Source organism: Syngnathoides biaculeatus, chromosome 6 (assembly GCF_019802595.1).
Source record: "Syngnathoides biaculeatus isolate LvHL_M chromosome 6, ASM1980259v1, whole genome shotgun sequence".
Lineage (NCBI taxonomy): Eukaryota > Metazoa > Chordata > Actinopteri > Syngnathiformes > Syngnathidae > Syngnathoides > Syngnathoides biaculeatus.
Window position 1 is genome coordinate 15586691 of NC_084645.1, and position 16517 is coordinate 15603207.

The following is a 16517-nucleotide window of genomic DNA, read 5'->3' on the forward strand; positions in this document are numbered from 1 at the left end:
AGTTACTCTATTAAAGATCAAGTGTCATGCCTATAAACATTCTAAAAGAGACATTGCAATGAAAAGCACATTATTCACTTCACTGTCCATACGAAAAAATAAATATGAGCGGCGAGCGTGTCATCCATGCGCAAAGTTGCGGAAGTGTCATTCAACATCAAAGTGGTAGCCATAGTGCCTTCATCATCTGTTCATTGCGTCACACCGCGACATTCGCCATTGAAAACACGCTGTGCCCCCTACTATGGGACACAGAAGCTCTTTTCAAAGAAGAGAACACCTCACAATCGAGTGAAGTGACCGGGGCAATATTACCCTATCATTTCGAGTCATATTTAGATGATATGCGGATCACTTCTAACTAACAACGGATTCCCAGACAGTATATATGAGCCAGACCCGGCCGAAGCCGTCCGCCGCAGACACAATCGAGTGAAGTGACCGAGGCTATATTATCCCGTCGTTTCGTTTCGAGCCATATTTGGATCATATGTGGATCACTTCTAACTAACAACAGACTCCCAGACAGTACATATGAGCCAACCCGACCGAAGCCGTGCCCCTCGTCTGAAGCCGTGCAAGGCGTCGACGAGTACATTGGCACATTTAGCACCCCTGACTTTTGTTACGTTATTAGAGTATTACGTCCCCCCAAAGTATTTTTTTAGTAGCTGTATTCACACCTACCTGTCATTTGGAACCGACGAAGCTCTCGTCCTTTGTACCTGGGCAATCCATTTTTCACGATGAACCGGGTCTTTTTGAAAAGTATGAAGAATGAACCCGTCCTCCCGAGTGTTCGAACAATATCCAGCAATACAACGAACCGGCATTTTGGGTAACACAAGGGAACAAAGAGCTACCTTCCAGCAGCTAAAACTAGTATAAACAGACGAGACCGCTTGAGTGGACTTCTGCTACTAATGATACTTCCTGCTTCTTCTCGAGAACAAATCCCTCGAGAGGATTTTCAAGGCGGGAGTGACAAAAAGCCATGTATGTCAAAATCATGTTGAAAAACGGATGAGTCGCTTCCGGCTGCCTTTTTTTTCCCATTAATAACAATTAATAACAAAATAATTAATTAATAACAATAAATCATGGATTTCATGACAGTGACACTTCAATAATATATATAACAGTACCAGGGCATATTTCTCACTATTCCCATTTAAGCAAAGTTATACTATCACCAGCTGCTACTCCCTGGGCGACACACGGGAGCAACAGGGCGCTTTAACCCTTTTAGCGGCGATCTGGCAGTACTAAATGGTGTTAAGGTATTTATCTAAAACTGGGGATATCAGGGTCTGTCTCACAGAATAAAGCTCACTGCCTTCATCTGTTTGCATTCCAATTACTATTTGCATAAACCACTTTATTATGTTTGTAAACACTGCGCTACTTTTTCGGTAAGTTTCTATTAAAACTATTATTAAAAGTGTTGTAACCTTTTATTCTGTCAGTCACTTTACATTCACCTTTTTTTTCTTTATTTTGCTATTGAAATATTATTTACCTTGTGACAATGTGACTGTTTTAATCCAGTTTGTTTCGCACAGCAGTTTCTCTGTTTTCGCTATGTCTGCTCTTTTCAGTCATTCCTGCACATCTCTTTCTATATCAGCATGCATGTGAGTAAGCAGTATACAAAACAAAATACAATTAAACAGTATACAATATACCACATCTGCTCTGGTTAGATCAGGTGGCAATATAGTGTGATGCCATGTCTTGTCTAGACTTAGGAAAGTAAGGTAAAAAGTGCCTCACAATGGAACGTTGTCATTAGTTTCCATCTACGTCACGTGTTGCGTAACACTTTGTAAAGGGGTCCAGTTTGTGTAGTTCTATGGTACCATTCATGTCAGCACCTCCCTTTTTAGCCTGCAGCCAACAAAACCTGATGTGGTACAGGTGCGGCTGTATATTACTTTTTTAAAGCAAAACCTTGAAGAGAACAGGGTTCACTAAAGAAAGCGCAGACCATTGAGAATACATTGCAGTTCTTGAATTTCTCATCTCTGAGACACACAAGTGCAACACATTTCAAACCCTGATCTAAATATACATACATCATCACATAATTTCATTATCAAGGATATACAAAAAAAAGTTGTTTTTTTGGTTGTAGTTTATAGTGATGTAGCACTATCAAATAATCAATGAAATGTTAACTGCTGGCTGCACTGTGGCTCAGCTGTGTTGGCCTTACAGTTCTGAGGAACCGGGTTCAATCCCGACCCTCCCAGTGTGGAGTTTGCATGTTCTCCCCCTGCCTGCGTGGGTTTTCTCCCAGCACTTCAGTTTCCTCCCACATCCCCAAAAACATGCAACATTAATTGGACACTCTAAATTGTCCCTGGGTGTGATTGTGAGTAAGTCTGTTTGTCTCAATGTGCCCTGCGATTGTCTGGCAACCAGTTCAGGGTGCACCCTGCCTCCTGCCCATTGACAGCTGGGATAGGCTCCAGCACTCACCGGGACCCTTGTGAGGATGAGCAGCTAAGAAAATGGATGGATGGATGTTAACTTGAAAATAATACATCCAAAATATAAGAAACAGCAGTCAGTGTGATGCATTGTTGTACACCTCGGCTTCCACAACAAAATACTGTAGATATATTAATTACAAACCTATTATAGTGTAAATAAATTACAACTTTGTCTTGATTTTTTTTTTTTAATTATACTCTCCTGATCTTTATTAAACATATTCAACCTTTGCCCAAGTAAGACAATTGAGAACAGCTTCTCGTTTACAATGCCGACCTGGTGATGAGTGACTCATTTTATTAATTAGGGAAGTTTGAGTTTGCATGTGTATGATCATGTTCTCTGTAGTGCACAACACAAAATATGCAGCAGTGAATGAGTTGAATTTGGCTTTGAGGGATTCTGAGTATCATAGAATTAAAAAAATACAATTTTAATGAATTCAGGAATAAATATTAAATGTCACGTAAAAGTCTTCCAAAATGGTTGCTTCTCAAGTAGCCATGTTCATTCATTCATTCATCTTACGCGGGAACGGGAAGCCTACCTCAGCTATCTTCAGGCAAAAGGCGAGGTACACCCTGAACTGGTCACCAGTCAATAGCAGAGCAACAACCACTCGCATCTCAGGGCAATTCAGAGACTTCATTTCGCGCATCTTTTGGGATGTGGGAGGAAACCAGAGTACCCGGGGAAAACCCACATAGACACAGGGAGATCACGAAAACTCCCAGTAGTCATGTTGGATGTGTTGATTGAATTTTAAAGTTTTAACACAATCAAACATGAGCACTGGTAAAAAAATGAAAAAAAAATTAAAAAAAAAAACTTCGTTTTGTCTATTCTTTATGGACTACGCCAGGCAGGGAACTCTCCCCACCCCTCGTCAATCTGGTAAGCCAGTCTTGCAGGATGACTGTGCAGCAAGGCGCCTATCCCGCCCACTGTCCCTTTGATTTCCCCCCAGATAGTTTCACTCGATCAAATGGGGACTTTTAAATACAAACAAGTGTGACCTCTGAGGGTCCAACAGTAATTATGCTCAATTGACATCTCTACAAACATTACGGACATATCCGGCATGCTCTTTTATCTTGTACCACCCACGTACATGGAGCGCTCATAGCATCTGTGATTCCAAATTTGTGCATCTCAGTATGGCTCCACATTTCCCTGACTTATTCTTGCTGCTATACAATTGTGCCACAGGTTTTGTCTGAGAAGACAATGAAAACAGTAAGACAAAGCAATTGTTGAGAACTCTATCCTATGAGAGGGATAGGCATGGAAAAACAGCAGGGGAACACAAGAGGTTGTTTAAAAGAAGTAATTATTTGGAAGAGAGGTGCATGTTTTAGTTAGTCTGCATTGAGACCCAAAGCTCATTTTTGTGTGTTAATTTGCTTGTGTGACACATATTAGTCAAGTTGTAATTTGAGTATATTTCTGAATTTCTTTCAACCTCATTGAAAAGATAGATATTTGAACACTTTCTGAAATTTCTGTAATAGTGTTGTGTATTATTGCTACAAATTAAAAAGACAAGGGGTTGTTGGGAAGTTTATACTCTTTTTAGAATTTAATAAGTTGGGTAACGGTGGATGGAACTTTTGAAAATTTTCGTGTCACTCAAACACTTGAAAACAAAAGGAAACTTGTAAGATGAGTCTAAATAATGTGGCAAACATCCCAAAACAAGCACTGAAACCTATAAATATTCATTTTTATTAAGCATTTTCACTGATTTGGGCTTTGTTTTATTATCTCGCTGGTTTTTTAGTGTTGACAGGCTTGAACGTGCTCAACTGCTATCATCCTGTCACGGTGGGATGCCAGGTGAACTTCACACAGGAGGAATGTCACCTCAGTCCTAGCATGCATGTTACTGAGCTCAAGTTCACACACAACCGATAGTAAAACATTTGAAAGTGCTTATTAGGAGCTGTGCTTTTCAGTGTTATTTATGTCCTTGCTCACTGCAAGGTTGTCTTAGTTATTTTATGAGTTGAGTGGGCCAACAGCCCTTCACATATCACTGGCACGGTGAATTAAGAGTTGCCATGTGCAATCACATAACGTGTACACATATACAGACGTATATATTATATTGCAAGGTCTACGTTTGTGTTACTGCAGTGAAAACCCCAAAATGTTCAAAACAAAGCCATAGAGGTCTACGATTGGCCTACGCTTTGTGTACACATATTCTTGAATTAAATGCAGCGACAACTTTTTTTTTTTTTTAGCTATTATTGTGTCCGAGTTGGATTGTAATCTTCATTTGCAGCATTACCACCTGTTGCTGCATTACGTATACCAGTTTGAGCAACGTCCACGTGGGCAGGCTTTGGCGTCACCAGCGCTCGCCCCTCCGAGCACTTTGCTCTTCTCCGATTGGTCGAAGGTCATACGAGGAGGCGGGCTTTACTTCAAAAGATTTTCAGTGAACTCCAGAATCGTCTTGCGGAGTGTCCTGGCTGTTATCTTCCCGACATGAGCTATGGTCGGCGATTATTGCTCTTTCTCAGGGGATAAGAAGGACATGCACTCCCAGAGAAACTCTAAAAACGGACTAAGTTGCAAAATGGTGCTTCAAGCCGTCGGCAAGGTGCTAAGGTAAAAACAGTGGTTGTTTCGTCTCATGTAGAAGTTGCTGCTTTCGCCGCACTTCAGTTGGTCTTGTGGAGTCTTTCTTGCGTTCTTGCGATTTTGCAAGAATAGGCGCCAGATTATACCTTAATGTCAATGTTAACGTCAGTGTATGTTGAACCATGTATATGTTTAATCGTCGGCGTTTTTAAATACACAGGTATTAGCGTGTTGCTCTTCGGCTCATCGAGCAGCTGCCGAAGTTATTCAGGACTCGAGTCTTCAACTCGATGCTCTAATTTTTCTCTAACAAGACGGGGCAAGAAAGAGGATACTCTCTGCTCGTGTTGTAATATGCGCATATGTTGCTAATGTTTTCTTATGAATTAATTAATAAATTGTTTGAAAATTGTTCAGACATGCGAGTTAACGAGTCACCCATTAACATAAAATATCGCTGCTTCTAAACGTTTGTTAATCAACTTAAAAGACTTAAAAATGTGTTATGTCTTATTAAGGCGCATAACCTGGTTTTACACACCAAAAGTTACGTTTCTTCTCCTGACCTATATTTTGTGTGGCAATTGATAACTAAAATAATAATTTATTATCTGAGGTCAAACCGAGAATGATTCCGAAGAATGTATGACCCATATCACCATGCCAATGTCACTCATCGAAGTGACGTAGACAACAAGACACTCCTATTAATCTGTGTAAATGCAAATAAAGCAAATTCCAACTGGTAGCCCAGTTTACCCATGTGTATTTTGTGTGGATGTGTGTTATGTAAAGAGGATGTACGGTCACAATGAGCGGGCTCCATTATGGGAAAGATTGTCTTGTTAATGATTTGGTCAAATTTCCTGTTTTCAACCCGAGGATAAGAAGAGCAAAGGCCACATATCTCTAAACCTGTTGACTGTGAATCTGTAAGGAGCAATACAGTGTAAGATTCTATTTGATGATTCTGTGCTTTTTTTTTTTTTTTTTTTTTTAGAACTCAGAACAAATGTTAAATGATGCGCTTTTTGCTTTAATTTGACACTTCCTGTTACACCTAATCCAGTAATAGGTTGAAGACGTCCGTAAGAATTATATTGCTGCTTAGAGGTTCTTTTGGATCGGTTAAATGATATTCCATCTTCAGAGAGAACTGAACTGTTTTTTCAAAGTTTATCAGGTTGCATAGTATTTTTATTTTTTTTTTGGGGGGGGGTCTAGGGCTGTTGTTCACAGCTCCTCTGTTCCCATTTCCTCTGTTTTTGGGGGGTGGGTGATTGAAGAAGATATTAATGCTGAATACAAAAAGCATGTTTATGGTTTCCTGGTTTAAATTCGCTTTTTTAGTCAACTTTTGCGACTCATAGTTGCAACACTTTGACAGATATATCTGTAACAGTGTCTGAGCTAAACATCCTCAAAACAACTTACTTGTGCTAAGTGCTTAGCAAGAATTCCAATCTTCTCTCACAGCAAGCACCCCTCCCCTTTTTTGTTTTTTTTTTTTCCTTTCACACATTGTTGTGATGTTGATGAGGCTCCATTATAGTAATGGCAGGGGGACCCTTTCATATTCGGAAAACCCATGAGCAACTGAATGGGATTTAGCACAGGATGACAAGGGGACAAGGCGTTAAGGCCAGTTTATACTCATGCGGTTGACAACACTCTCATTGCATCACTTGACCTACGCATTGCCCTGAGCAGCACATCTGCGCAGCTTGTGCATAACCCTGCCGCGCACCCGTCAAAAACAGTTGTTGCATGGGGAAAGCCACAGAGCTTATATCTTGTGATTGGCCCATTTTAGTTACATGCAGTGATAACATAGTAACCAATGCTTCACATACCATCTATGCTGCACATTGTCAATCGATTTTGCAGCATAGTTAAAAGTATCATCACGTTATTTAGGTCCATTTGTTCAAGCATTCTTTTTTCCACGGTTGCCAGTGTGTTTATTTCGTTCCTTGTTATGGAAAGTAAAAACTGCTACCAGAAATAACCAAAATGTGCTGAGGGAACTCCACACGGTGGCGCCGAGCCAATACCAGCCGTAGCAACACCTCTGACTTGAAGAACTGAAGGACACTGCGGTCGTGGATTGAGCTGGAGTATAAACTCCCACACCCGCATGAGCTACAGCACCCGTTCTGCATCACTTTACCGACTAATTGGGCCGCCCGGACCCTGTGCATCACTCACTTGAGGGGCACACGGTACAAATTGTTGCTGCATTCAGAATGCTGCAGAGATCTCTCTTGATTTAGTCATTCTTGAGTCACATACAGTGATGACGTACTCTGCTTTACCCCTGGTTTCTAAAGACCACCATCTTAAAAATGCAAAACAGCTATCCATCTCAAAGGTACTGTTCCATAGTAGCCATTGTTGTTGCTTTTATCCTTGTTCTGTAGGGTAAAATCGACAATCGCAAACGGCCATAAAATGCAGAGGAAACTCCACCCTGTGGTCTCCTACCCAATATCAACTGTAGCGACACCCCCGACTTGGAGGCAAACTACGGCACATTTTCAAAATAGGATGTTAGTTCTGCTCAAGCATAAAGGCCAACTGCGTGCGGGATGGCCACAGTGACGTCAGCACGGTTGTCGCCCATGCGAGTTAAAAAAAGAAAAAAAATAAGCCTTTAGGCAGCGTGGTGGTGAGATAGTAGAAGGGGTTGAATTGGAACAGTATGGGCACGTTTCAGCCTGCTCCCTGGCGACAATTCTCGTGTACTGATTTACAGTGCTGCTGACGCCCCCTCTGATGCTCTTGATTAAGTGGTGGCAGCTGTGCTTTCTATGTTTGCATATGCCTCTTATCTCATCCCCACAGAAGTAAAACTGATGTCATCCTGAAAAAGATGCTTGTGAATCTTAACAGAAACTTTAGTGGAAGCTTTACCAGAGCAACAGTACCTTACACAGTTGTTGAGTGTGGTCTCCTCTTTTTAGCATCATAATGGCTGCTGTGGTTTTGCTTTGCAGAGACCAGGCTGGTCTCAATCCTCTGTGGTTGTTTCAGGGAAGAGAACAGGGTTTTTTTCTATCAAATTTGGATCCTGAAATAGAGCTGGAATCCTGGTTTGGCGTAATTGGATCCCCCTAACTAACACTACTCTCCTTACATGAAAAGGTTAATTCCTAATAAATACTTGTTGATGATTTAGCATAATGAAAAAAAAATCAGTGAAGCGTGCATAAATGAAGATGATGCAAACACCTTCATATATTTCATTTGATTAATTTCTTGATGGACAATAGAAGTTGAAAGACAATTTTAAGATTGGGTCATGTATGCTTGATCCCCTCCCCTCCTAAATATTGGTACAACATTATTAAAGACAAACAGGATGCTGTACATAGGTGTCTCAGGTGGTGACTATTATACATGGCTCGGAATATTAGCGCGACAGTCCTCTCCAAAAGTATTCTTAATACATGTATTTTTTCTTATTTTGAAATGCACAGTCGTAATTTTATTTAGTAAATTAGAAAACATAGAATTGTACTAATGATTACCCTGGCAGAATATGTAAGTTGCGTAAAATTTTTGAAAGAAAACATGTAGTACGTGAAACACGTTTAATTTTATTTTAATCTGATTCCAATTAAATGGTCAAACATTTCAAGACAAACATTATTAAACAAAACAAAACCATAAAGAATTTCACTATCGTTGTTGTTCAGTTATCAGTATTAGAAAATATATTTCACAAATTCTACTTGGGTATGTAAACTTATGAGCACCATTATACATATATGAGGTCATATGTACCCCTGTCATATTTGAATGAAGGTGTCTGCTTCATCTTTTTTACATAGTGCTGTGAAAAACATGTTAGTTTTTTCGGCACATCTATCACAAAGGTTTCAAATCATCAAACAGATTTTAATACCACTGAATAGATCTATATTATCATCCACTCCTGGGAGGGTTTGCCACTGTTTCCAGTTTTCTCCATTTGTAATTTTTCCTCTCGTGGTAAATAAAATCATTAATTAGAAACTGCATTTTGTATTTCCTTGGATTGGATTGGATTGTCTGTGAGTAATATTAAAAACTGGTTTGATTTGAAACTTTTGGGTGTGATACGTGCAAAAAAAAAAATCTGAATTTAACAATACTTTTTCACATCACTGTAACCTCAGTGGTATATTACAACAAAAATATAGTTTTTGTATCTTTAGGGGGTGGTGGCATCTTGAAATGAAAGTATACGGCTTTTCATCAACTTTAGATGGTTCAAAACATTTTTATTGGGAATTTTTTTTCTATTTTCTCCTATATGTTTGTAAAATGTGCCCTCTTGACTTTTGACCATTTTTGGAGGGAGAATGTGCATTATATTTGAGATATTACAATACATCTAGATGTTAAACAACTCATGACAGAGCATTTTGTGTATCAGATTAGCAAAGGTTTTGGAACAGCCATTAAATTAACCTAAAAGGAATAACTTTTAAGATTTGAAGGCATAACCCTTACTTGTAATAACTGTATCAAGCCCATGACTCATTGACTTCACCAGACTCTTACATAATTTATTCAAATGCATTTCCAGCCCCTTAATTGCAGCCTCTTTCAGTTCATTTGTTTCTGGGGATTTTTCCCTTTGGTCTTCTTTTCAGGAGGTCAAATGCATGTTCTATTGGGTTAAGAGCCGGTGATTTGACTTAGCCAGCCTATAATTTCTTCCACTTTTTTTACCCTGATAGTTCTTTGTTGTGATTGCGACTTTTAGCATCATTGGCTTGTTGGATGATGAAACTTCCACCAATTAGTTAGGATGCATTTTTCTGTACATTTGCAGACAAAATAGTTTTGTAGACTTCAGAAGTCATTCTTCTGCTGTGATCATGATTTACATCAGTAAAGACTAGTGAGCCTGTTCCAGAAGTAGCCATTCAAGCACAGACCGTGATATTAATGCCACTATATTCGACAGATCAAGTTGAGGGTTTTTTTTTATCATAAGTAGAGCTTTTCTTTTGCCATACTTCGGCCTTACCATCACTATGTTAGTGGTTAATCGTGATCTCATCAGTCCCTAAAATTTTGCTCCAATTTATTGGGTGACTCTGTACCTCTTTGCAAAATACAATCTTGTCTTCTGATTTCTTTTTTGCTGCTTTTCATTTTGTGGTATGACCTATATGTTTCTTTTTGTCTTCGAACTGTGGATTGTGATACGTTCACCCCTGCCCTGTGAAAGTTGTCAGTAATATCACAATGTTTTTGTCATCAACTGCTGTTGATACCCTTGGATGACCTGTTTGTCTATTGCTTTGTGCACCAGAGGTTTCTTTTTCAGGACATTACAAATTGTTATAGTGGCTATGCCTAATGTTTGTGCAATAGCTTTGATTTTCCCTCCTCTCAGCTTCATAATGGTTTGCTTTTCTCCCATAGACAGCTTTTCGTCTTCATGTTTGCTTCACAGCAATTGCAGTTATCACAGTGGAAAGCTAAAAACAAGGACTATATGTAATGTTTGAGCAATAAATCTAAAAGTCAACACCTGAGCAACTAGAAACACCATCAGTCACATTCCGATACGTTTGCTTACTTGAAAAGTGGTTGGATTCAAACAAAAGGTGCTCTGTCCTGAGTTTAATGCATCTAAATGTAAATAGCATGTGATGAAATCTGGAATTCTAAACTTTTTTCATATTCACATTTTCAAATGTGAGTTGTTTGAATTAGTGGTGTCAGGATTTGTTAATATTTGGCTTAATACCACAAGCGATGGAAATGGTATTGGTTGCAATGTGCAGATTCCATGGTCGAATTGTTTCAAATCACAGTAAATACATGTAAAAGATCTTAGTCATGTTTCTGAACAAGTGGAAAAATAAATCTGAAATATTTACATCTATAGGTACTGCATAAAGGGGGGACACATTGGTCAACTGCTTAGTGTCATGCTCATAGTTCTGAGGACCGGGATTCAAATCCCAGACCTGCCTGTTTGCAGTTTGCATGGGTTTTCTCCAGGCACTCTGGTTTCCTCCCACATCCTAAAATCTTCCATAAATCAGAGACTAAATTCACCGTAGGTGTGATTGTGAGTGCTAGTGGTTGTTTTCTATGTGGCCTGCAATTGGCTAGCACAGGGTGTAGCTTCCCCCCCCTTCTGCCCAATATTAGCTGAAATGGACTCCAGCACTTCCGTAACTCTTGTGAGGATCAGCGGCTCAGAAAATGGATGGATGTCGCATAATTAAATACAGTACCCATAGAAAAAAATGTCAGAATACTCTGAATATTTTTTTTGAACCATCTGTGTGTGTAAAGACGTTTGAGAGGATGCACTTTAGTTAATTTTCCATGATTGCTCTGTAATGTGGCCTGAAGTGACTGCCGGTTTAATTGGAACCAGGTTCTCTTAGTTGGAAAAGCTGGTCATGTACACAGCAGCATATACAGACGGGCTGTTATATGGGGTTTAAAAATTCTTCGTTCAAAGTTATAGACTCTGTTTACGATGAATGAATGTTCCTTTGCTGCTGCACATTTGCTGGGTGGTTGTGCAAAGAAAGCTTGTTATGAGGACCTTTTAGGAGTCTGTTGCTGTAGTTATAATATAAAGGAGTCTGTTGTTGTAGTTATTTCACCTGGTCTTTTGTAACGCAGCTTTTAATGTGTAAAGGCCACGTTATACTCCTGTGGTCACGTGGCCGACAACGTCTACATTGCATCAGGTGACTTACATATTGCCCAGCGCAGCACATCTGTGTAGCGTGTGTGTGTAGGCTGCCGCACGCACGTCAAAAAAACAAGTTGCTGTGCGAGGAGAACAGCAGTGCTCATCTGTCATTATTGCCCCATTTAGTCACATTATGTGATGACGTATTCACCGTTCTTCCGAGCTCCACATAGCACCTACGGCGCCGTTTTCTCGATCAGCATAGTTAAACGTATCATCTGGTCATTTAGGTGAAGTCCTAGCCAATAACATCCTGTCGACACCTCTGATGTGGAGAAATAGTGCAGTACATTTTCAAAGCTGAGTGCGAGGGTTGTGTCAGAGTATAGAGTGTAAAGGCAAACTATACGCGTGAGACTTGCAGTGACGTCAGTGCGGTTGCTGCACACGGCAGTATAAAGAAGCCTAACACGGCTGTTGTGAGAATTTGTAGGGAAGGGGGGTTGAGGGCCGTATATACTAAGCAATAATTGTGTGCCTGTCTGAGTGTGTGTACTTGGAATCACAATTACTGTATATATTTGCTTGACACGTTCAACAAATTCAATCTAACCATTTGGCCATTTGGGGGAGGGAGAGGAATGATGAGATACAAATAATATATGATCAGTCTTGGGGAAAGTTATTTTTGTATGAGGACTCGTTCAAAGTTATCTCCACGATTCCAAAAATTAAATAGTTCCCGTCATAGGTCATATTTCAAAAAGGAAGCAGGATTTTTTTTCCCATAAATTGTATGTTGCTGATGACCGATTACTGTCAAAATACTGGCCTCAATTTCTTTGTTGCCATTAATTCTGTCCACACTCATAGCCAGATGCAGCTTTCTCTGTACAATCTCAAAATTATGGGGAAATAATGGTGTTGCTTAAATGGTTTTTAAATACCATTATTTTTTTTATGGCTGAAACCAAGTGCTATCAAGTTTCAATTGTTTTTTCTTTTGTCATCGGTGGTTACGTTAGTCTGAAGACAAAAATAAACTGTTAAAAACCATTAGTGCCAAAGGGCAAGCAGCCATTTACAATATACCGCTCTCATTGTTGACATAGATGTATTTTATTGTTTCACTGACCCAGTTGACGACGAGCTGAGTTCACTGAAGCTCCACGCAGTGTAGGCTAAGGCTCGGACCGTCTCAGATGCTACATATCCTGAAAGCCCTGGCACCATGTAATCTTATTCCAAGTGTTTACCTGTTATTCCCAAGAGACTGGTCATTACGTTTAACAAAATTAAGACATACTGTGGTTTGCTCCAGCCGCCATTGGCCACAAGGACATCATTGTGAGCATTCTGTGTTTGGGTCTATGCCATTTTTTCTTTGTTGTTTGCCACTTCTTTGCGGCTGGACGACTAGCCATTGAAGCCAGGAACAGAATTTTTAAAATTTGAACCATTTCAGGAGAACTATAATGATAGTCCTGGTTTCAATTAGTTCTTGATGCCCAATCATAGACTAAATATGAATAATAAATGTAGTTTTACATACACTTTTTACCTTTTCAGTGTTTATGCACAACGGTCATGTGTTTTTTGTACTCTGTGCCAAAATAAGGTGTGAAAGTTTTTTCAGATGTTTTATTGCTTAAAATATGTGATGTACATTTTTTACATGACATAAAAATTAACGTTCATCACTGCATGTGACAATCTTGCACAACACAACATAATGAACAATGTAATTTTTTTGTCATTACCCGAGTTTACTCTAATGACATGTACTGAAGTGACTAAGACAGGGATGCATACAGTCCGGATAGTAGCTGCTTACAATCAGCCTCATGCACATATCCATCAGTTAGGATGAAACGGTAAAATACTCATCCTTGCATTCCGTATAACAGTGGTACTTTTTCTCTTCTTACGTGGTCCAGGTCCAGTCATTTTTATCGTGTTTCTTTAGTTTAAGAGAAAACACGGAGAGAACTAAAAATTTAACTCACTGACAAGCGTTTTAGTCCTGACATACTTGGCGCCATTTGCACAGCCGCTGTTAAGTTTTAGCACTGTTTGCGCATATGTGTGACCTAAGAGTCAGAAAAATTCAATGTCATAGATTTGTTTAGCAATCAAGTGACCTAATGGATGATACAGTGCCATGTGAAAGTATTCGGCCCCAATGAACTTTTCAACTTTTCGCCACATTTCAGGCTTCAACCATAAAGATATAAAATGTTCATTTTTTTTGTCAAGAATCAACAACAAATGGGACGCAAAAGAAAAAAAATTATTGGATATTTCATACTTTTTTAACAAATAAAAAACTGGAAAGTGGGGCTGCCATTTTATCCAGCCAGTTTACTTTCAGTGCCGCAAACTCACTCCAGATGTTCAGTGAGGATCTCTGAATGATCCAATGTTGACTGATGATGATAAATAGGCTCCACCTGTGTGTAATCAAGTCTCCATATAAATGCACCTGCTCTGTGATAGACTCTGGGTTCTGTTTGATGTGCAGAGAGCATCATGAAGACCAAGGAACACACCAAGCAGGTCTAAGATACTATTATGGAGAAGTTTAAAGCTGGATTTGGATACAAAAATATTTCACAAGCTTTAAACATCTCAAGGGGCACTGTGGAAGCAATCATATTGAAATGGAAGGAGGATCAGACCACTGCAAATCTTCCAAGACCCGGCCGACCTTCTAAACTTTCACCTTGAACAATGACAAGACTGATCAGAGATACAGCCAAGAGGTCCATGATCACTCTGGATGAACTGTAGAGATCTACAGCTGACGTGGGAGGGTCTGTCCATAGGACAACAATCAAGTCGTACACTCCACAAATCTGGCCTTTATGAAAGAGTGGGAAGAAAAGAGCTATTTCTCAAAGATATCTCATTTTAAAATTTGTCACAAGCCACCTGCGAGACAGACCAAACGTGCAAGAAGGCGCTCTGGTCAGATGAAATCAAAATCGAACTTTTTGGCCACAATGCAAAACGATATGTTTGGCTTAAAAGCAGCGCAGCTCATCACCCTGAGCACACCATGCCCACTGTCAACCATGGTGGTGGCAGCCTCATGGTTTGGGCCTCCTTTTCTTCAGCAGGGACAGGGAAGATGGTTAGAATTGATGGGGGGATGAATGGAGCCAAATGCAGGACCACTCTGGAAGAAAACCTGTTGGAGTCTGCAAAAGACTTGAGACTGGGATGGAGATTTATCTTCCAACAGGAAACAAAACAAACAAAACATAAAGCCAAATCTACAATGGAATGGTTCACAAATAAACGTATCCAGGTGTTAGAATGGCCAAGTCAAAGTCCAGACCTGAATCTAACAGATAATCTGTGGGGAGAGCTGAAAACTGCTCTTCAGGAACGCTCTCCAGCCAACCTCACTGAGCTTGAGCTGTTTTGCAAGGAAGAATGGGTAAGAATTTCAGTCTCTCAATGTGCAAAACTGATAGAGACATACCCCAAATGACTTGCAGCTTTAATTGCAGCAAAAGCTGGCGCTACAAAGTATTAATGCAAGAGGGCTGAATAATATTGCATGCCCCACTTTTCAGGTTTTTAAGTTTTAAAAATATCCAATAAACTTTGTTCCACTTAATGATTGTGTCCCACTTGTTGTTGATTCTTGACAAAAAAATGAACATTTTCTTTGTTTGAAGCCTGACATGTAACGAAAAGTTGAAGGGGGCCAAATACTTTCACAAGACAATGTAGTTGTTTTTTATTTATTTATTTGTCACGCGATGTCATGCGATCTACCAATATTACCTGTGCATCTTGAGTGACCCATTGAACACCCAGGGGGTTGTGCTGCTGCAGGTGAAAGTGAAAGGGGGCAATGTAGTGAATGGAGTTGAAGTTGCCAGGTCAGCCATCCAGCCTCTCTCTGCAATGAGATGTATGTCACCTGGCTATACAACGCTATTTCTTTTTTTTTTTTTTTTTTTTATTTAAATTACAGACACCAGCAAGTCTGCTTCCTTCTCCACCTTTTCTTAAAAAAAAATAAATAACCAGTGTAATTTGCAGATATGATCTTTGAATGGCTCTTGTGCATTTCCCATACAGGTCTAACTAGGTTTTCTGGATTTGTGAGATTTGACCGGTCCCTTTTGGTGCTAGACAGGTTGTGGCAATCATTTTCCCTAGTGCGGAGTGTTGGTGTTGGTCTTGTGGCTCGCCTTAATCTGGTGAGACAAAATTGGCATCTGCTGCCTTTTATGGCAAGGACTGGCCTTACTAAGAACAGCCCAGTTGTGTGTTGAGCAAAGGCAGAGATGTATGTATGAGGGGAGGAATTCTGGTACTGAGGTTTTATTTATCCTAAAATAAACTAATAGCCCCAGAAATTCACCTCCTCTGATAACAGAAATGTGCTCTAGATGGGGAGGATGTATTTGTGTGGAAAAAATAATTAAATAGGAGGCAGAAAATAGCTTTGTGAATGTTTTCTAAAGGAAAACAGAGGAGGGGGATGACAAAAGAACAAACTTCTTCGGAGCCAAATATTTCTGAGTGACTAATTAGCAAAGCCTTGCACATTGTGAGACTGATGGTATCCGTGGGTAAAACACTCTGCTTTTAAGCTCGTTCACATATTGAAACCTGGAACCACCGAATTATTTCTCTTATTTTGTATATTTAGGGGTGAAAAAGAAGCAGGAATATTTAACAGCTATTATTTAAAGGCGACATTTTTTGCCAAACCAACTTTTTTTGTTGTATTTGAGATGTAATATTGTCTCTA

At 39.7% G+C, this 16517-nt stretch overlaps 1 protein-coding gene across 3 annotated transcripts in view; it reads left to right on the forward strand.

Annotated features, from left to right (window-relative positions):
* Window positions 1-16517, forward strand: part of mob2a (MOB kinase activator 2a) — an 87044-nt gene that overhangs the window by 57049 nt on the left and 13478 nt on the right. Inside the window, exon 1 of one of the 3 annotated variants that reach the window (XM_061822989.1) lies at window positions 4927-5112. The exons of the other annotated variants lie outside the window; for them this stretch is intronic. Coding sequence (XP_061678973.1) covers window positions 4997-5112 — 116 coding nt within the window. The 5' untranslated portion in view covers window positions 4927-4996. Of the gene's footprint in view, window positions 1-4926; window positions 5113-16517 lie in introns of those variants that run through there. 3 annotated transcript variants of the gene reach the window in all.